Raw genomic sequence first — 22,494 nt, 5'->3', positions numbered from 1 at the left:
TTTCCTCTTGAAGGTGGAAGACACCGCTGTGAGTCTGTGCACCCTTAGGTGTGAGGGGAGGCTGAGGGTGACTGTTTGCAGGTGTGGTAAACAGTAGGGGGTTGGGAAGGCTGTGGACGTGCAGATGTCAAGGTGCCTACAGGGGCCCTCACAGTGCTGGACGGAGCTAAAGGTGGGAGAAGGGGAGATGGGCCTTCATCAGCAGTCTCTACCTCAGGCCCTGCAAATGCAGATGTTAGGAATGGACCTGCACCCCTCATTTTCCCAGAGGTTTTGTGAAAGGGATCCCAAAGAACCCCCAAGCACAGTTCTCCTTTGCAGTATCCCTTCCCCAAATGAGTCTACACTGCAGGCTCCTGGCCACACTACCGAACCGTCCATTCTGCTAGGCACCAGGAAGCCGGAAAAGAGCCTGAATCCCCGTGTCCTTGTTCTCAAAGCAGCTCATTTCGTGTCTCCAAATTCCCTTCCAGCATGGGAGGTCTCCATAATTTAGAAATTCACCTGAGGCAGTGGTTACACAACCAGACTCTAAGATGAGGCAGGAGAAGGAACCACATAACATGTTTTATTTATTTATTTTTTCCACATAACATGTTTTAACTTGGAGAAACATGTGGGCAAGTCATTCTGCACCACTCAGGCACATCTGGAATTATATAGAAGACACTTATGAAGGACAGGTGATGGGGAGATCTAGGCCTGAGGAAGCAGGATGGCGAGACTTTAAAAAATAATGACAATGGCTGTCATGTATCAAGTGCAGACCAGCGGCCAGCCTCCAGCCCGAGTGCTGCTCTTATAGGAAACAGCAGAGCCCAAGTGCCTGGGTTCAAAGCCCAGCTCTGCCACTTCGGAGCTGTTTAGCGTCAGAGGAGAACTATAAACCTCTCTGCCTCTGTTTCCTCATCTAGAAAATGGAGATCAGCAGCAGCAGCCTCTCCCAAGATTGCTGTGTTAACATGGGTAAAATGCTGAGAATGGTGGTAAGCACTCCATAAGGCTTAGATATTACAAATGGTCACCACTCTCTGGGGTAGGAAGTATTGGGTGGGTCATAAAGTTCCCTCAGGTTTTTCCATAAGATGTTACAGAAATCTCCAATTAACTTTTTGGCTAACTCAATATTACCCCAAATGTACGATGAACAAGTGCAGCTTTTGAGGTTCTGTAGTTTGCTGGGGAGCAGCAGAGCCAGGATCCCAAACCAGCTCAGCTCTAAAGTTCACAGTCTTTGTGTTAAATCATGCTGCCATCATGAACTTCAAGGGGTATGACTGAGAAATGCTGCTTCACTTGGAGAAGAGAGGATTACAGGAGAAACAGGAGGCAGTTCTTTGAAAGGCTTCCAGTGAGACTCCAGGGACTGGAACAAAAGTGCAGGCTAGAGAGAAAGATTTTTACTATTTCAATAAGATGAGCTATTTCAAAGTGGGAAATCCTCTAGCATGAGATGTTCAAGCAGACTTGTAGGGACAGTATAAATTAACATGAATTAATTATGAGTGAGTTAAATATGAATTGAATATGAATGAATTAATATCTCAAATCACCAGCCTTATTTTGCATAAGGATGCATTGGATGAAAAATATAATGTTCCTGACCATATATGGACCCCCTAGTTAAAAAATAAAAATAAAAAAATTACGTCACAGGATAAATTACAGCATCACAAGTGTGTGTTAGTCGGCGTCTCTGGTTTCATCAAGGCCTGAAACGCCCTGTGGAAAACAGACCATGCCTCCCCATTCCACTGCAGTGACTCAGGGAGGCTGCACGGAGGCGCTGTCATCCACACTTGCCCTTTGCCACCAGTGACTGGCGGCATGGCCCACTTTCTCCTAAAACAAGTCATGCTTGAAATACTGAGACTGATGTGGACAGGGCTGGCTGGGAATAAGGGGCAGTTACTGCAGTCAAAGTCATAACACGTGGCATCCAAAGGGCAGATACAAAAAAACGCAACGCTAAATAAAGACTGATTTCATGCTATGTGCTCCATTGTGTCTGAGGTTAGGGACCATGTCTCTTTATTGACCTAATCCATATATCTAACAAAGAGAGCCACAAAGCAACAGCCAATCAGTGCCACCGCAGAGGCCGTGATCACCACGACGACGACGCTGCCGGCCGTGTTGACCAGAAGACCCAGGCCACCTCCGACCAGGATCTGAGCCAGCTGCACCATGCATGTGAGGGCGGCGCAGTCCAGGCCCTGCCCTCTGCCGCTGCCGTCCGGGCCCCCACCCAGGGCCCGCTGCTTCTGCAAGGCAAGAACAGGGACAGCATTTGATCTATGCCAACTGTTCTGTAGGGCAGAGTCAGCAAGCAAACGTGTTCTTTAGAAAGCCAGATGACAGATACTTGCAGCTGTGGTTACAAACACATGACTTGGCCGTTGCAGTGCCAAAGTAGTCACGGCGCACAAACAAGTTCCAATACAACCTTAGGATGCTGCTATTTGATTCAAGCTCCACCCCCTGCCTTTCCCCACTCCCTGCCACAAAATCTTGAATATTAACTATGGGAGTTAAATGATTAAGAACACAAAATTCTCTCTTCCTAAGTACTCAATAAATACAATGGATTAGAAACAATAAATATCCCTTTTCATCCCTTCCTTAGAGTTGAAAGTTCAAACACTTAAGAGGATGTTGAGTCACAGATACATGTTAGGAGAGGCAACATAAAAAAGCAATTCAAAAAAAAAAAAAAAAAAAGCAATTCAACCTTTTCAAATAGGGCTGTTGTTTGGTTAGTAGATTAATGTTTGATTACTATTTGACATTTGGTCTGAACTGGCTGATAGCATTGCCATTTATCGACTATCATATACGTGCCAGGGCTTGGGCAAGGCTCTTTCACTTAGGTTGTTTCATTCGTGAAATGAATGAAACTTACCACCTTTCCAGAGGCACATGGTGCCACCAGGGAAACCCCAAAGCGTTAGTCCCTCAATCATGTCCAGTTCTTTGTGACCCCATGGACTGCAGCCTGCCAGGCTCCTCTGTCCATGAGGATTCTCCAGGCAAGAACACTGGAGTGGGTAGCCATTCCCTTCTCCAGGGGATCTTCCTGACTCAGGGATTGAACCCCAGTAATCTGCATTGCAGGCAGACTTTTTTTTTTTTCAACCATCTGAGCCATCAGGGAGGCCCATATTATTATCATTAACCTCATGATAACAATATTACTACTACCTACCATTTTTTGAGTCTTTGCAAGCTGCCAGGTAGGCATTATGCTAAGCAGATTACCTATACTATCTCGTTTCATTTAACTTTCCAACAATTCTATAAGGTGGGTATGTCATTCCTATTTGATTAGAAAACTAAGGCTCTATGAGTCTGAATGATAATTCCTACACTATTAAATTAAAAAAAAATCATTGTGCAGGAAAATGCATAGTATCCTTTGAATAAGAAAAGGAAAATGAGAAAATGCAATTCATAATTGATAGATTTTCATTTAAAAATACTAGAAAGATAGACAAAAATCAGGAGAAAGTGGCAACATGTAGGAGCCTGGGGTAGGGGGTAGGGGAAATAGGGAAAAAGAGTGGAGGGAGAGGTAGGCAGCTGCCACCGGATTCACGCTTGCATATCATTGTGCTTGCTGAACCATGTCGTTGTATTTCCCATCTAAAAATGAACTCATTTTGAGTAACACTTAGTAAATAAATGGACAAGATCTCTGGGCTTCCCTGGTGACGAAGACGGTAAAGAATCCGCCTATAATGCAAAAGACCCAGGTTCGATCCCTGAGTCAGAAAGATCCACTGGAAAAGGGAATGGCAACCCACTCCAGTATTCCTGCCTGGAGAATTCCATGGACAGAGAAGCCTGGCAGGGGTCAGAGTTCATGGGGTCACAAAGAATTGGATACGACTGAGTGACTATTTTTTTCGCTTTATGACTCCCTAGTGCCCCATAGCTGCCAAATGGGGGAGGCACGATTTGAATCCAGGTTCTTCTGAGTCCATAGCCTCTGTGTTTGGGACCTAGTATCATCCAACTCTGTCTTGGAGGGGCGGTTCTCAACAACAGCTGTATCTCTAGCAGCTAAGTGCCTGCCATGCATTGAAACATTAGTGACGATGTCTGCCAGGGGTAAGGACAGCTGCAACTCTTGTTTAAAGGTCTTAACGCCTAGTGCAACCCCGCCGCACTGCGCTTGCCAGATCAAATGATGAAAAAGAAGGCCAGTGTTCTAGTCACATGGACATGTGTTCAGCATTTTTGCAGTTTCCTGCTGGGATGGATTAAGCTAATAGTTCTCTTTAGCTTTTACAGTTGAGGAAATGTAAGCCTATTTTCAGGGGGAAAGTTGCATATTTTGATAAGAAAAGGTGGTCATTTTAGAGCAGAAATCCCCAACCTAATGCTTTTTTAGGGCCACGTGGAGTCTTGCCCTCTGGCTTGGATGCCCAGATGGAAATGGAGATGGGGCAGGCCTCCCTTGAGGCAGCTAGAGAGTTAACCATCTACCACCAGCTTTCGTCCCTGCACACAGGGCATGACTTACTAAAACCCCATTTCCAAGGAAAATATTGCTCAACCAGTAACTCCCAGAAATGGCACTGGACCTCTGTAGCGGTTGAGGGCCGGGGCCCTTGCTGTGGCACGCAGAAATGGCTGCAGGTGCATGGTGCCATGAGCCCAGAGTTTCCCCCGCTTTGTCTCTTTGTGACTGTGGGCTGGCTTCTCAGCATTACCAACCCTCCCTTTTCCAATCTGACAAATGGGAGTAACGGAGCCTGTCCAACTGCTCCCAAGTGCACTGGGCTTCAGAGTAAGGAGGAGGGGGTGGGCTGGGAACATGGTCATGCCTTGGCCAGGCCTTCGTAGCATCTGGCTGGACATTTTAGTGCTGCAGTTTCAAGAACCCCTATTTTCCAGCTCTGCTCTACACTTTCCCAAGTCCCCCCACCTTCAAGTGGCTCAGACGTCACTCAGCACTGAGGTTCGACCACGCACCTGCTCCTCGTGGTGATACACAGCGATGAGGTTAAAGGGTACCGTGTACAGGGTGCTGGACATCACTCCAAACAAGGTGCACATGACCAGGGTGGAGTAGACATTCGGGAAGAGCCCGATGAATCCTGTCCCCAGGCCAAACAGCAAATACCCCATAAAGTAAAGACCCTTTAATCCAATGCAGGGAACCAAAGCTTTCTGAAAGTCTGTGGGGAGAAGAGAGGGAGAAATTATAGCTGGCAGTGCCTCACACCATCTCATAATTTCAGACAACCTTTGCTTTTGAAGATTCACTTTTGTTTTTTTAACTCTTTACTTTGATATTGAGTCAGGAACAAAAGAACCTCCTTATCTGTGCTTAAAAACAGCCAGTTTTGGGAATCAGTTTTGAATCCTTTGCATAAAGGAGAGTTGGTGATTGCCTTCCTGGGTTGATTTTCTTTTCTGCAGGGAAGGACCAGGTACTATGTAGTGGGCAGCTGTATATAGCAACAAGATGCAGAAGAGATGATTGAAAAGCCCACAATTATGGGACTCTGGGGTGGCAGGACATGCAAGAAAAGTGCAGGTCTTTCTAATTCATAGGGATCTATCCCAGCAGGACCAAAATGACAATCCAGGTCTATCTTGACCCAAAGTCAGGTTGGAGGAATTGAACATAACCAGAGTTTATGGAATAAGCTGAGTCATTTGGTTTTTCCGCACACCCCGCCCCCCCCTGCCCCCACCGAATGCTGTCTTCGCAACCTGAGAAGGAGGTAAAGAAGGTGCATCGCCTACAGACACTGGCCCTGATGTGCCAGCCCTTCCCAGTCCGGTCAGGGGACATCTCTGTGTCAGGCACCTCCCCATCGCTGGCACCCTCACACTCTGGACAAGTTCTACAACTTCTCCAAAACCTCAGCTTCTTGATCAGAATAATGGAACTAGTAAAATCCTTGCTGGCAGTTGTTACTAGGATCCAATGAAATAAGATAGCTGTGAAATCCCCCAGCTGAATGCCAAGCATACAGAAGACGTCAAGTTAACATTGGCTATCTATCATAATTCCAAAAACACAGACTTCGCTGAATATGGTTGACTTTTCACTGGGGTCTCCTCGAAGCAGGTAAACTTGGCTTGCTCATAAAAGACTCATGGTAGAGCTCATTCTTTAAAATTGAAAATTTTGCTTTAAACTATTTTCCTATATTTTCCACCACAGTAGGGAAAATCCTTAGGAATGTTTTATCTTCCTTTTTTAATCATTTATTTTAATCCATAATTTTCTTATCTTTCCTCTGCCCCATGCTGCTAGAACAAATGAACCCAGGAGATAGATAAAGGATAGAAACTAGAAAATGTGCCTACTTAAGAGTGAAATTTCCCATATCTATTCAAATAATTACTGGATTTACATTGCACAGACAAGAAACCTCACTGTATTCCATTTGTATTATTGTTATCTTAATTATGCATTAAATTTGTAAAGAGAAAGTTGCTCAGTCATGTCTGACTCTTTGCTACCCCATGGACTTTACAGTCCATGGAATTCTCCAGGCCAGAATATCAGAGTAGGTGGCGTTTCCTTTCTCCAGGGGATTTTCCCCACCCAGGAATTGAGCCCAGGTCTCCCTCATTGCAAGTGGATTCTTTACCAGCTGAGCCACAAGGGCCACCTAAGGATACTGGAGTGGTAGGCCATCCCTTCTCCAGTAAATTTTCCTGACCCAGGAATTGAACCAGGGTCTCCTGCATTGCAGGCGAATTAAATTTGTATCCATTAGGTATTACATTGGTATCAATTTGGAATTCCAAAAATGTTAAAGGAACAACATTGTTTCCTCTGTTAAATTCATGCCATGCTTGGAGGGGTGTTGTCAAGGCTGAGAATAAAAGCAGTATAAATCTAGTTTGCTTAATGATTACATTTATGCAGAAATTGGAATATAAGTTGTCTTAGTACCTGAAAGATACGATCAGTATTCATTAGGTAAATGCTCTCACCAAGTAGATGGGCCAACCAGGAAGAAAGCAAAATGCTTTATTTATGAAGAGAAATCAGTTACTGTCAGGGCCAAGTTGGCTTGCCCTCTGCTGTGTCTGATACTAAATAACATTATGCCTCTCCTTAGGGTTGGAGAGAAATGACTGGTTTAGGCCCCAGCTTTGAATAGTAGTCTATGCTATGAACAACTGGCTATATTTCAGTACTCAGCGTGGCTATACTCATTGATCTAAGTGTACCTAAGGAGCTTGAAAACAGTCCTTTATCACCATCCCCCATCTCTTACCCCAGCAGCCAGATTGCCCTACCAAAGTCCGTCTGGATAGAAATTCTGGGTCGTCAACCTGGTGTTATGTGATGAGTCCAAAATACACGGTTATCCAGTGTACTCTGGAATTGTGGCAAATGATTTATTCTGCCCAGAGTGGGTTGGAGTGCAGAGGGAAAGACTTAGGCACAAGCAGGGGCATACTGGAGTTGGGTCTGGGTAGGGAGGGAGGAACAGCAGCTCAGGCAGAAGAAACCAAAAACAAATACAGAGACATGAGACCATCTGGGAAGTGAGTCATTGGGGGAGTTCCTGCTTGGGAGTGACTGAGGTCCAAGGATGAGCCAGGCCAGACTGTGAGTCCTGGAGCACCAAGGTCAGGACCTTCACTCTATCTTATTGGAGCCCCTGAAGATCTTTAGGCAGGGCTGGTTGGTATTTTATAAAAACATTTTAGTTCTAACTCGCCATCTTAGGAAAATCACAGGTTTATACACTAATATAACTTTCAAAAACTATTAAAATAGGAGGAATTCTTGTACAGAGAGATTTTAAGTAGAAAGGTCCTAAAAAATAACATGCTCTTGAATTTTCAAGAGCCATGAAATTCATGTAGGAACTCAACCTAGCTAATGGAAGGGTCCCTGGGAGGGATTCTTTGAGGAAAACAAGTTAAAATTGACATAAAATTAAAAGGCTAACAACTTTTAGAAAAATATTTTCCTCTTCAAAGAATGAGGATGGTAGTAACTAGTTGCCCCACTTCTTGAAAGCACAGAATGAGATAGATAAGTTATTAAATCCTTTCAGTCTAATGCTCCCTGGTTCTAGGTATTTGAAATTGTCCTCCTGCAAGTTTTTTTTTTTTCTTCTTCTTCTTAATTTGTACACTCTTGACCCAAGGATCAAACCTGTGTCTCTTACTTCTCCTGCACTTGCAGGCGAGTTTGTTACCATTAGCACCATCTGGGAAGCCCAAGGTGGGTAAAGGCATTCCCTAGTGGACCAGTGGTAAAGAACCTGCCTGACAATGCAGGAGATGCAGGTTCAATCACTGGGTTGGGAAGATCCCCTGGAGAAGGAAATGGCAACCCACTCCAGTTTTCTTGGCCTGGCAAATCCCATGGGCAGAGGAACCTGGCTGCACTCCAAGGAGTTGCAGAGTCAGACATAGCTCAGCAACTAAACAACAAGGGGAAAAAAGGGTTTTGCTAAGGAAATGTAAGCTTCAAGCTACCAGTATTTCATTACCATAAATTTTAAAATAATGAATTTTATGGTTTTATGATTATGGGGTTCATGGATATGATGATATTAGGTCTCCTTTCCCCAGTTGTGCTATACTTTAAAGAGATTTTCTTGATCTCAAAACAGGTTTTCAGCTATGTTATGGCTGGGTAAAAGGTTAAATGCCAGGCTAGGGGACACTATACATTTACTTTCCTCTCCAACAAGAAGTACACTTCAGTGGCAGAATGATGTCCCTGGGAATGGTACCAGGGATTGTTCTCCATTGCCTCCCCCTCTCCCACCTGGGCCATAACTCTGCTGTCCCCTGGGCCTGTCCAAAGCCTGGACCTCTGCCCTGGGGATCAGCTATTTTTCCCACAATACTGAACATGCTTCCAAATTTCCACTCCAAATGAGGGACCTGCATACATTTTACAGGTCTGAGTTTTCATTTAACTCAATCTCACTTAGAGATTTCCATACAAATTAGCAAGCACAAAATGAGCCTGTGTGACGCCCTAAAGTTAGAGGACATCCACTTGGACATAGTTAAACCCTATCCCAGAAATCCCTTTGAAATGGTAGCTCAGACGGTAAAGCGTCTGCCTACAATGCAGGAAACCCGGGTTCAATCCCTGGGTCGGGAAGATCCTCTGGAGAAGGAAATGGCTACCCACTCCAGTATTCTTGCCTGGAAAATCCCATGGACTGAGGATCCTGGTAGGCTACAGTCCATGGGGTTGCAAAGAGTCGGACACGACTGAGCGACTTCTCTTCACTTCACTTCAAACCCAAACCCAGAAATCCCTTTGAATACAGTGTCCCCATAGATAAATTTAGCCAAGGTTGGGGTTGGGGGGTGAAATTAATAGACCCCATGGAAAGCTGATGCCTGAGAAGAAAAGCTGTCCTTCTCAATCTGGAACAGGGCTCCTATAACATACCACCCTACCGATCGGAGCTGAAGTTATTTTATATTACTTTTGTGACCTATCATATTAACCATCCCTCCTATTTTCTGTCAAGATTGATAAGTGTACCTATGAAACCCCATGGTGATCTCACTGCAGCAGAACCCAGACCTGCTTTTAATCAACCATCTTGGCTGTGATGATCCCTCATGCATCCAATATTTTACCATGGTGTTTCCAAGATTTCCTCTTATTTCCCAAAGTATCTTGATCAGGAGCCCCCCTGATTCCAAGTACAAAGTAACTGCTGTGGAGAATGGCCCCCAGGATTCACTAGGAAAAGGCTACTTGATGTGGTCTCTTCTAAGGGACAAGGTTTTTCCTGATCTCCATATATTTACCAAAAATAAAATCCAACATTCTGCTAGACCAGAGCCCTTAGAAAGACACCTTCAAAAGGAGGAGGCTTACTTACAAGAATAAAGCGAGGAGAACATAGAGTTGATGCACAAGCCCCAGCATCCAACCTCGACCCCTCTTTGGTAGATGAGGAACTCTGTGGAGTTGTGGGTACCATAGGGATCCCCGTGGTACACGATCTGCAAGAGAGATTTGAGGCCGCTGAATTCCCAGTGTGGGTTGGTAAGGATCCCTTCTCATGTTCTCTGTGTCTCTCTTCCCCCATGACTGCGTCACCCTTTCATCCTTTCACGCCTCCACTCAAGGACCCTCAGGAGGACTTAATGACTATTGCATCCAATCTAAACAACATGCTTCAAATGTTGAACATCCCTCCTTCTGTCTAACATCTGATTCCACCTGACTTGGCAACCTTGTCACCCCTATTCTGGTACAGCCAACAGGCTTCAGACTCATCTCCACACATGCCAGTCCTATCTCCAATTGGAATGTTTCCTCCCTGTCCCCTCCCTCTCCAATTCCTATTCAGCCTTCAAGACCCAAATCACACGGCCCCTCTTTTATTAAGCCTGCTGTGACCACTACAGCTCACCTCAAATTTTCCTTATTTGTTGTATTTGAGTGAGTACTGGTCCCATAGTGTCCTCTAACTGTGCAGGGTGTAGAAACGTCCCTCTGGAACTTGTCTATAAGCCAGCTCCCTGAAGGTACTCTCTCTGCGGCTCTCACTGTGCCCATCCTAGAGGCACTCAGAAGCTCCACGGCTGCTGATCGAGCAATTGGTATGTGAGACAAAGAGCGGGTGCAGACATGTGTTACCTGGCCCATGAAGTCTGTGAAGAAGAGCATGTTGGATAGGAAGGCAGTCCATCCAATGAGGTGGCTGATGCAAAGGCAGCGGTAATGAGCGGGCATGCTCCTCAAGGCCCTCAACAGTGACCTCAAGGTCATAGTCCTCTGAGTCTGGAATAAAATACCAAACAGGTGTGACATTCAGTGTAGACACACAGCTCACTGTGGGAGCCAGCATGCAGCCATATTACATATCTGCTAGTAGTCTATCACACAAGGTCACACACCATCTGGACGCAGCACCATGGTTTCCATGGAGTGTTCTCACAGGAGGTGTTCTGTTATGTACTTGCAGATACTTCACAGTTTTAGGCCAACATCAGGGCTTTGAGGACATAAGGGCGAAGGGGCTAGAAATAGACTTGCTTTGAGCCAAGATGTAAGAGCCTTCAAACTTCCTATCTTTGAATGACAGAACCACTGTACAAGGATGAAGCTCATGGATTTAAGTAGTCCCTAGATGGTTATAATTCTTTGATCTCTTGATTCTTAAAATCTGGTCATCCAAATTCCAAGATGTCCTCTATACTCTCTCTCTTCATGATTCTGTTCTATTCTATGGCAAAAGGATTTTGCAGAAGTAACTAAGGTTACTAATCAGTTGGCTTCAATTATTGAACAGGGAGATTATCTGGGTGACCCTAATGAAATCACATCAACCCTTTAAAAAGCATAGATTTTTCTCTGGCTGGGAGCAGAAGGGGAAGCCAGAAAGTCTCAAAGCACAAGAATTGCTGGGGTTTGAAGGTGAAGCAGGCCACAGGGAAGAACTCGAGTGTGACCTCCAGGAAATGACTGACCCCTGGCTATCAATTAGCAAGAAAACAAGGGCCTCGACAACCACAAGAAGCTGGATTCTACCTGCATGAGTTCAAAGCTGATTCTTCCCCATTCAAACCTCCAGATGAGAAGGCAGCTACACCAACACCTTGATTTCAGCCTTGTGAGACCCTGAGCAGAGCACTTGACTGAGCCCACCCAGACTTCTGACCTACAGAACTCTGAGATAATAAATGGATGTGGCTTGAAGCTGCTAAACCCATGGTAGTTTGTTATGTTGGAGTAGAAAATTACTACATCGAGCCAATCAGCTCCCTGCTCTGGGTCAGGTACCTCCTCCTGGTTTATTTCTTTGGATCCTGCCGTCAGTCAATATGTGTAAATGAGCCCTAAGTCTAGTCAGAGGTGAGAACATTGTAGAACATACACATACACACAAAAATACACACATGTAAAATGAATACATTCTTTAACCTAGACTTAAATTATGTTAAAACCAGAGGCTATAATTTATTGGTGCCAGTAGCTTTGAGAGGATGAAAAAAATTGAACTATTGACACAATTGTTTTGAGGCAAAAGAAACAGGCTTTAACAGTTTGTCGTATGAGAGAAGAAAAATATCTTGGGAATATTAAGAAATCAGCTGCCCTGAAGACACCAAGACAGTAAACATTGACCATGGTAGGGTGATGGGTCTCTCTTTCTGTCTGATTTCTATTTGTTCTGAATCTTGACATAATAAAATTGGATCTTAGCTAGTGTATTTACAAGATAGTCTCGTGAGACTTTTCCATTTTAACTATGAGAAAATTGTTTTATAACTCTTAATCTACTATGATTTTTTTTTACTTCTTTACTTCTTTTTTAACTTCTTTTACTTCTTTTTTACTTCTTTGATGCAGAAAATTATATTCACTCATTGTAGGGTTGCTGTACAGGTTGATTTTTTATTTCGTGGATTTTATAGTATTTAACCTAATGACCATGACTACACTGACTTTTATACTTACTCAGTATTAAAAAAAAAAAAAATACATAGACATTACTATGGAGTAAGGAAAAAAATATCTTCTGCATGTAGAACATGGTATTTGTCTAAATAAATGGTGACCATAGCAGAAATCCAACGCAGAACTATTACTTTTTCCCTTGACTACAGGAAGAAACAATTAACGGTATAGACTGAGGAATAACTGCCTGATTTTCACATCTCAGACCAAGTGATTCATCTTTAATTTCTTCCCCTTCTTTCCAAAAATTCAAAAATTTAAAAAGTGAATCTGACCAACAAGTATTCAGCCTCTTTCAAATATTCATTTATGCTTTGGCCTTATATATAATTTCAGCCTGCTTTCATTGTTAACCCAATTTTTTTCTTTCTCCCCCAAATAAATAAAAGCTTCAAAATTATGCTTTTCTGTAAAAGCTGTGAATATAAATATTCAAAGTCCTTCTGGATATTTTAACTCAGAATGAAAATTCAGCTAGCATCTTGTTCAGTGACTCATCAGTTCCCTCAGTAAAATCCTTGCAATGATTTTGAGCTGTTGGGAGTTGTTTTACTGCATGCATTTGTCAACTGGAGATTGGGTCATGATGGATTTATTTATTTATTTATGTTCATGATGGATTTATAAATGAAAAATGAACAGAGCCATGAGGGGGAGACAGAACTGCACAAAAGTACCCTCAGAAGGAGACTAAATGTTGAAGCGAGCAACTAATGGTGGGGAGGAAATAGAGATTTTTATGGTATCCAGTTTCAACAATGAAATAATTCAGGCTTCTTGCCATTAAAAAAAAAAAAAATCCCAGTTCTCAAATTGCACAGCCACCCTCATTTTGGAAAGTAAAGACTTTGACAAACAAGGATAGGTAGGACCTGACACTGTGGAGATGCCCACTGCTCAGCTGGAAGCTCCCCAGATGCACTATTGGAATAGCAGTCAGGTGCTTGATTTTGAGCCTAAGATACATTACTGTTTTTTTTTTCCTATGTAGTTTCTCTTTTATCTTTTTGTCACATAATAGAAGCATTTAGAGCCTACAGTGTTGTGCATGTGGCGTATGCTGATACAAGTTAATTGTATTTGATGCATTTCTTCTCCTAATGGTGTAGAGGGTTTTATATGCTTTTCAAAAGACTTCCACACACTTGATTTCATTCAGTCATCACAACAGCCTCGGGGCAGACTGAGACAGCCTCTGTTGGGTGACTCTTTGAGGGCCAGTCAATGAAAAGAGGGCAAAGAGGCAGGCATAATCTATCATATCTACTTATCTTAAGTAAACTATGTCTGGTTTTATTCCTTTAACCCTGACATTATTTCTTCTTTATTTTCAAAGTAATACTTGTCTATTACACAAATGTTGAATACACTGAAGGGTTTAGAAAAGAAAATGAAGACCACCTGTTAGCCTATCACACAAAGACAATAATTTCAATGAGCATTTTGGATGTATATCCTTTCTGTTTTTTTCTCTGTGTCTGCATAGCTTTTCCCACAATCTCCACTATGGAAAATTCCTCTCGGTCGAACACTTGGTTCTGCAAACGACCTCTGACATCCTTGGCATCTTTATGATTGAATAAAGAGCATCGTTATCTAATGGTGAAGTGATCTAGTCACACCACTTTTCCTAGAACTGCCCTCTGAACCTGCAACAATGTGACCACCTCCAGGGCTTCCCCTTCTTCCTGGAGCCTACCAGGGCATTTACCATCCAAATAGGTCACCCTATGTGCCTTTGATCTGTTTAAACATATGCAAATCACCCATAATTAGACTATATATTCTTTGTGGGCAGAGAATATATGTGTTTTTCATTGCAACCCATTGGCCACTGTTTCCTTTAATTCCACCTTAAAATGCTTGGTCACTCAGGGCATGATAAGAATGCTGTCTTTTTGGAATTTAATGGTTAAACAATTGTTTATCTGTAAGTATCCTTTATGGCAAATTTTCAATCCTCTCTTCTCTCAGGGAATGGGAAAAAACATTCATTTTGTATATATATGTGTGTTCTATCTGATAAATTATGTCTTAAATAAATCTTCAAAAACACACACATCTAATGATCAAAGGGCTTCCATTGTGTGGCTATTCCATGAATCCCATGCTGCTGCCTTGCAGAACCACCCAGCAAGGGAGCTCCGTCCTACCCGATACCAGCAGGGAGTATAAATGTTTTCCCACAGGCAGTCTGGAGCCCCAAGGTCTCAGCAGGTCTCTGGAGACCTAAATTCTCCTATTTTCTCTATTCACTGTGTGATCAAAATAAAATGAAGGCTCCATCTCAATAGCCTCTTAGTTCCTCCAGTTCCCAACTGGGGATGCTGTTATTTGGAATAACAAATTTATAATCCTAATCTAGCCTGAGGATGGATGATTCCAGGCTTCTCTTACGGCCTAACATTTTACAGCCAGCTTCAACTTCCCTGATTATGATGGTCTGCAAAGAGTCAGAGGCAGAGGGACAAGAGGGAAATGCACACATTTTTCTATTAGGTGTAAAGTTTTAATTCCAAGGGATAATAGCTACTGGGCATTTGCAGATTCAATTAGTAGATTCACAAAATTTCAACTTGAGGAATACAAAACCTTTTACATCAAATAATCAAGCAAAACAAAGAAGGATTAACGTTTAAAAGGATGAACACAAGGAAAGAACAAGAGTATTTTCCCTAAGTAAGTAAAAAAGAATTTGCATCTTTACCTGTTCAGCAGGATTTTTGGTTTTTCCTCCCTGCAGCACCAACTCTTGGTTTACATAACCATTTTTTACTTTCTCAATAGACCCATACTCATACATTTTGTCTGATGATGAGGCAAGGTCCTGGGGGGCTTGCTGTGGGGGAATGTCCTTTGCAACATCTGTAAGTGGGGCTTCAGGGATACTGCACAGGTGGATAATAAAACACAAAGTGAGCACCAGCGAGGAGAAGAAGAACATGACTTGGAATTCCGTGCCCAGCAGTCTTCCCAGTTCCAAGTGGGCCCAGTCGATGGCACCCAAAAGGTAACCAAGAGCACCTCCCAAACCTGCAAAGCAAGAAGGAGCTGTATTAGCATTAATTAGAACTGTCTTCTCTCTCCATCATGTGCAGGCCCTCTACTTCAGTGGGAAAGTTCCCTGAGGACAGCAGAGGTGGCCTGGTTACAATTGGATTAGTAAAACAGGGAGAGGCTAAGTCATCTGGGCTGGATGTGTGGGTTCAAGGCCTGGCTCTAGTACACATTTGCTGTGAACCTGAATTTCCTCATTCATAATATGGGGATGATGATTAAAAAAAAAAAAGTAATGTTACTAGCATGTCTAGACACATAGTTAGCACTTAGCAAATATTGCCACCATCTGAAGTCCCACGATTTTCTAAACTGCACTCTCAACATGGCTTAAGAACTAAAATTCCTGGCCCTAAGAGCCCTAGTTTCTGATTGTAATAAAATATAATTATAGCATTGTCATTGATCTGTTAATGAGTTTCTTAGGGTGACACAAGTTTGCAAAGATCAAACAGCCTTGGAATCTCTCTTCTTTCCCCTATGACAAGCTAAAGGTGTGACTCGGGGGGATAAGTTAGGAGTTTGGGATTAACAGATACACACTACTACATATAAAAGAGATAAACAACAAGGACCTACTATATAGCACAGGGAACTATATTCAATATTTTGTAATAACCTATAATGAAAAAGAACCTGAAAAAGCATCTGTATAACTGAATCACTTTGCTATATACCTGAAATATTGTAAATCAACTATACTTCAATAAAATAAAATAGAAAACAAAAGCTAAAGGTACTTGGTACCAGTTGATAGCCACAGAAAAAATACAAATTTAAATATGAATTTTTAAAAAATTATTTATTTATTTGGCTGTGCTAGATCTTAGTTTCAGCACCTGGGATCTTCAATCTTCACTGTGGCATGCGGTTCTTTAATTGCAACACTTGAACTCTTAGATCTGGCATGTGGGATCTAGTTCCTTCATCCAGGTCTCCTGCATTGGGAGGATGGCGTCTTAGCCACTGGACCACCGGGTAAATCACTAAATATGAATTTTTTAAAATCTTGTTATCCTGTCCCAGGATCCTGATCTGAAGTCTTTCTGGTGCTCAGCTTACCTGCTTACACTTAAAGACAGTGTGATCTGAGGGACATTGAGAAAGGATTTCTCAAAAACGATCCTGCCCTTACAGCCTAACATCTGAAATTCTGCCATTAGTGATTCATTCTTTTGGGTTCCTGTTTTTAAAAGCAAGTGCTCCTGGTACAGACAAGCTATTGCAGGTCTCAGTACTGAAGTAGTAAGTGCTCCTCAGATGGTCTCCCTGGCCATCGGCACCAGTGACATCTGAGAGTGCTGGGCTGCAGTGGGCATACCATGAGGCAGGGGGATGTCCAGGGAGGTAAGCAGATGGATGCCAAATACATCTACCTACAATGCAAGCGTAGGGCTTATCCTCCTGCAAATACCTTTAAACATCAACCTTCCATCCTGTCTTACCAAAGAGAAATATCTATCTACCTAGTCAGATCAGCTTTGTGTTTGTTTTTCTTTTTCTTGTGTTAGTGAAGTCTCCATTTTATCTCCCAGGTAAAGACAACATCCTGGGACTTGCCTGGTGGTCCAGTGCCTAAGAGTCCACTCTCCCAGTGTAGGGCGCCTGGGTCCAATCCCTGGTCAGGTAACTAGAACCCACATGCCACAACTAAGAGTTTGCATGTTGCAGCTAAAAGATCCCACATTCTGCAAAGAAGATTGAAGATCCTTCAAGCTGCAACTAAAATCTGGTGCAGCCACATAAATAAATAATTTTTATTTAAATCTAAAAAAGACAATATTCTCACAAATCAGATAATTAAGGAATAAAACAGAGCTTAAGGAATTCTCTCGCAAACCCTAAACATTTAAACTTACCTAAACACTGATCCCAGGAACACAAATCTGAATGCCAGGTAATTTGAATCCTAATTTATCCAGAATGCTGGAAGAATGGATGATTCTAGTCACCTCACATTCTGTCTAATTGCAATTTACCATAGAGAGTATTTACAGATGAACAAATTTCAAGCACAAATTTCAAGAACAAATTTCAATGCCCTGAGTGACAAAGCATTTTAAGGCAGAATTATGGGGAATAGTGGCCAATGGGTTGCAATGAAAAAATATATAAATATATATGTTCTCTGCTAGCAAGGACTATGTAGTCTAGTTATCGGTGAGGTGCGTGTATTTAAACAGATAAATGATACATAGAGTGACCCGTCTGGATGGTAGGTGCCCTGGTAGGCTCCAGGAAGAAAGGGAAGCCCTGGAGGTGGTCACATTGTTGCTGGTTCAGGGGGCAGTCCTGGGACACGTGATGCCACGGATCGCCATTAGACAACGATGCTCTTTATTCAATCATGGAGATGCCAAGGACGTCAGAGGCCATGTGCTGAGCCAAGCAGTCAACCAAACAGAATGTACTAAAAGCCTAGCTCTATAGGAGGGTCTGTCTAAACCAAGGTTTCTCCGTCTCAGCACGACTGACATTTTGAGGCTGTATACGTCTTTGCTGGAGGCTGTTCTGTGCATTGTAGGATGTTTTACAACATGTCTGGCCGCCTCCATGCGATGCCAGTACAACCTCTCCACTAGTCAACAGCCACGAATGTCTCCTGATGCTGTCTAATATCCCCCAGGGGGACAAATGGGCTCCAACTGAGAACCCTGTGCAAAACTTACACATTCTTTTCTCAAAACCACCATTTGTGACTAGATCAACGGTTGTGATACTGCCATTAAGTTCTCCTATTATGTATGCCTCTTTTCTTCAAATTTATTCTTCCACTGAGCAGACGAAATTCAGAGCAGAAGACCCCTGCCCATTTGAAAGAACTGATGTGTGAAGTAAACCTTCCACTATGCAAACAGAATGTTGGTTTTATTTTATGAATATAAATATATGGATATAATCATAATGATGGATTATATTAGATATTGACTTGAACACTTGAGTGCTACAATTGGAGGGTTTCCTAGTCTAGTTTTATGTCTACCGATGTCATGTACTTCAATAAATATTTGAATACTAAATTTATGTAGAAAACCTCTACTAGCTTCTGGGGATATAAACATAAATAAGAAATAGTACCCCCATCCCTTCCTCCCCAGAAGATAGTTTCAAGGAGAAGAAGGGCCTTATTTCTTAAAAATCTTTTTATAAAGCAGGACTTCTTAAACATTAATGCACACATGAATCACATGCTGCCTTGTCACAATACAGGTTGTCTTAGTCTGTTCCAGCTGCTACAACAAATATACCATAAACTTCATGACTTATAAATACCAGACACTTATTTCTCACAGTTCTGGAGGCTGGGGAGTCCAAGATCAAGACGCCAGCAGATGTGGTCTGCTGAGGACCCACTTCCTCATTGAAAGCCATCTTCTCACTGTAATCTCACTTGGCAGAAGTGGCAAGGGAACTGGCTTGGGCCACTTTTCTAAGGGCACTAACTCTGTTCATAAGCCTTCATGACCTAATCACCTTCTAAAGGCTCCATCTTCTAACAGCATCACATTCAGTTTAGTTCAGTTCAGTCACTCAGTTGTGTTCGACTCTTTGTGACCCCATTAACCGCAGCATGCTAGGCCTCCCTGTCCATCACCAACTCCCGGAGTTTACTCAAACTCATGTCCATCTAGTCGGTGATGCCATCCCACCATCTCATCCTCTGTCGTCCCCTTCTCCTCCTGCCCTCAATCTTTCCCAGCATCAGGGTCTTTTCAAATGAGTCAGCTCTTCGCATCAGGTGGCCAAAGTAATGGAGTTTCAGCTTCAACATTAGTCCTTCCAATGAACACCCAGGACTGATCTCCTTTAGGACGGACTGGTTGGATCTCCTTGCAGTCCAAGGGACTCTCAAGAGTCTTCTCTAACACCACAGTTCAAAAGCATCAATTTTTCTGCACTCAGTTTTCTTTATAGTCCAACTCTCACATTCACACATAACCACTGGAAAAACCATAGCCTTGACGAGATGGACCTTTGTTGGCAAAGTAATGTCTCTGCTTTTTAATGTGCTGTCTAGGTTGGTCATAACTTTCCTTCCAAGAATTAAGCGTCTTTTAATTTCATGGCTGCAATCACCATCTGCAGTGATTTTGGACCCCCAAAAAATAAAGTCAGCCACTGTTTCCACTGTTTCCCCATCTATTTACCATGAAGTGATGGGACGGGAAGCCATGATCTTAGTTTTCTGAATGTTGAGCTTTAAGCCAACTTTTTCACTCTCCTCTTTCACTTTCATCAAGAGGCTCTTTAGTTCTTCACTTTCTGCCATAAGGGTGGTGTCATCTGCATATCTGAGATTATTGATATTTCTCCCAGCAATCTTGATTCCAGCTTGTGCTTCATCCAGTCCAGCGTTTCTCATGATGTACTCTGCATATAAATTAAATAAGCAGTAACAATATACTTGACATACTCTTTTTCCTATTTGGAACCAGTCTGATGTTCCATGTCCAGTTCTAACTGTTGCTTCCTGACCTGCATACAGGTTTCTCAAGAGGCCGGTTAGGTGGTCTGGTATTCCCATCTCTTTTAGAATTTTCCACAGTTTCTTGTGATCCACATAGTCAAAGGCTTTGGCATAGTCAATAAAGCAGAAATAGATGTTTTTCTGGAACTCTCTTGCTTTTTCAATGATCCAGTGGATGTTGGCAATTTGTTTTTTTTTTTTTTCATTTATTTTTATTAGTTGGGGGCTAATTACTTCACAACATTGCAGTGGGTTTTGTCATACATTGACCTGAATCGGCCATGGAGTTACATGTATTCCCTATCCCGATCCCCCCTCCCACCTCCCTCTCCACCCGATTCCTCTGGGTCTTCCCAGTGCACCAGGCCCGAGCACTTGTCTCATGCATCCCACCTGGGCTGGTGATCTGCTTCACTATAGATAATATACATGCTGTTCTCTCAAAACATCCCACCCTCACCTTCTCCCACAGAGTCCAAAAGTCTGTTCTGTACATCTGTGTCTCTTTTTCTGTTTTGCATATAGGGTTATCATTACCATCTTTCTAAATTCCATATATATGTGTTAGTATGCTGTAATGTTCTTTATCATTCTGGCTTACTTCACTCTGTATAATGGGCTCCAGTTTCATCCATCTCATTAGAACGGATTCAAATGAATTCTTTTTAATGGCTGAGTAATATTCCATGGTGTATATGTACCACAGCTTTCTTATCCATTTGTCTGCTGATGGGCATCTACGTTGCTTCCATGTCCTGGCTATTATAAACAGTGCTGCGATGAACACTGGGGTGCACATGTCTCTTTCAGATCTGGTTTCCTCTGTGTGTATGCCCAACAGTGGGATTGCTGGGTCATATGGCAGTTCTATTTCCAGTTTTTTAAGGAATCTCCACACTGTTCTCCATAGTGGCTGTACTAGTTTGCATTCCCACCAACTGTGTAAGAGGGTTCCCTTTTCTCCACACCCTCTCCAGCGTTTATTGCTTGTAGACTTCTGGATAGCAGCCATCCTGACTGGCGTGTAGTGGTACCTCATTGAGGTTTTGATTTGCATTTCTCTGATAATGAGTGATGTTGAGCATCTTTTCATGTGTTTCTTAGCCATCTGTATGTCTTCTCTGGAGAAATGTCTGTTTAGTTCTTTGGCCCATTTTTTGATTGGGTCATTTATTTTTCTGGAATGGAGCTTCAGGAGTTGCTTATATATTTTTGAGATTAATCCTTTGTCTGTTGCTTCATTTGCTATTATTTTCTCCCATTCTGAGGGCTGTCTTTTCACCTTGCTTATAGTTTCCTATGTTGTGCAAAAGCTCTTAAGTTTCATTAGATCCCATTTGTTTATTTTTGCTTTTATTTCCAATATTCTGGGAGGTGGGTCATAGAGGATCCTGCTGTGATTCATGTCGGAGAGTGTTTTGCCTATGTTCTCCTCTAGGAGTTTTATAGTTTCTGGTCTTATATTTAGATCTTTAATCCATTTTGAGTTTATTTTTGTGTATAGTGTTAGAAAGTGTTCTAGTTTCATTCTTTTACAAGTGGTTGACCAGTTTTCCCAGCACCACTTGTTAAAGAGGTTGTCTTTTTTCCATTGTGTATCCTTGCCTCCTTTGTCGAAGATAAGGTGTCCATAAGTTCGTGGATTTATCTCTGGGCTTTCTATTCTGTTCCATTGATCTATATTTCTGTCTTTGTGCCAGTACCATACTGTCTTGATGACTGTGGCTTTGTAGTAGAGTCTGAAGTCAGGCAGGTTGATTCCTCCAGTTCCATTCTTCTTTCTCAAGATTACTTTGGCTATTCGAGGTTTTTTGTTTTTCCATACAAATTGTGAAATTATTTGTTCTAGTTCTGTGAAAAATACCATTGGTAGCTTGATAGGGATTGCATTGAATCTATAGATTGCTTTGGGTAGCATAGCCATTTTGACAATATTGATTCTTCCAATCCATGAACACAGTATGTTTCTCCATCTGTTTGTGTCCTCTTTGATTACTTTCATCAGTGTTTTATAGTTTTCTATGTATAGGTCTTTTGTTGGATGTTGGCAATTTGATCTCTGGTTCTTCTGCCTGTTCTAAAACCAGCTTGAATATCTGGAAGTTCACAGTTCATGAATTGCTGAAGCCTGGCTTGGAGAATTTTGAGCATTACTTTCCTAGCATGTGAGATGAGTGCAATTGTGTGGTAGTTTGAGCATTGTTTGGGATTGCCTTTCTTTGACATTAGAATGAAAGCTGACCTTTTCCAGTCCTGTGGCCACTGCTGAGTTTTCCAAATTTGCTGGCCTATTGAGTGCAGCACTTTCACAGCATCATCTTTTAGGATTTGAAATAGCTCAACTGGAATTCCATCACTTCCACTAGCTTTGTTCATAGTGATGCTTCCTAAGGCCCACTTGACTTCACATTCCAGGATGTCTGGCTCTAGGTGAGTGATCAAACCATCGTGATTATCTGGGTCGTGAAGATCTTTTTTGTATAGCTCTTCTGTGTATTCTTGCCACCTCTTCTTGATATCTTCTGCTTCTGTT

At 42.4% G+C, this 22,494-nt stretch overlaps 1 protein-coding gene across 2 annotated transcripts in view; it reads right to left on the bottom strand.

The window, feature by feature from the left end:
• Positions 1-571: 571 nt before the first annotated feature.
• Positions 572-22,494, bottom strand: part of SLC45A2 (solute carrier family 45 member 2) — a 35,890-nt gene continuing 13,967 nt past the window's right edge. For both annotated transcript variants that reach the window (XM_043887841.1, XM_043887842.1), the window contains 5 exons: positions 15,144-15,469; positions 10,613-10,756; positions 9,849-9,972; positions 4,978-5,183; positions 572-2,264 (listed from right to left, as the gene is read on the bottom strand). In XM_043887841.1, coding sequence (XP_043743776.1) covers positions 2,040-2,264; positions 4,978-5,183; positions 9,849-9,972; positions 10,613-10,756; positions 15,144-15,469 — 1,025 coding nt within the window. In that variant the 3' untranslated portion in view covers positions 572-2,039. The remainder of the gene's footprint in view (positions 2,265-4,977; positions 5,184-9,848; positions 9,973-10,612; positions 10,757-15,143; positions 15,470-22,494) is intronic.

This window comes from Cervus elaphus, chromosome 25 (assembly GCF_910594005.1).
Source record: "Cervus elaphus chromosome 25, mCerEla1.1, whole genome shotgun sequence".
Lineage (NCBI taxonomy): Eukaryota > Metazoa > Chordata > Mammalia > Artiodactyla > Cervidae > Cervus > Cervus elaphus.
Note: the sequence above shows the minus strand (reverse complement) of the source record. Positions and strands in the feature narration are given on the sequence as shown.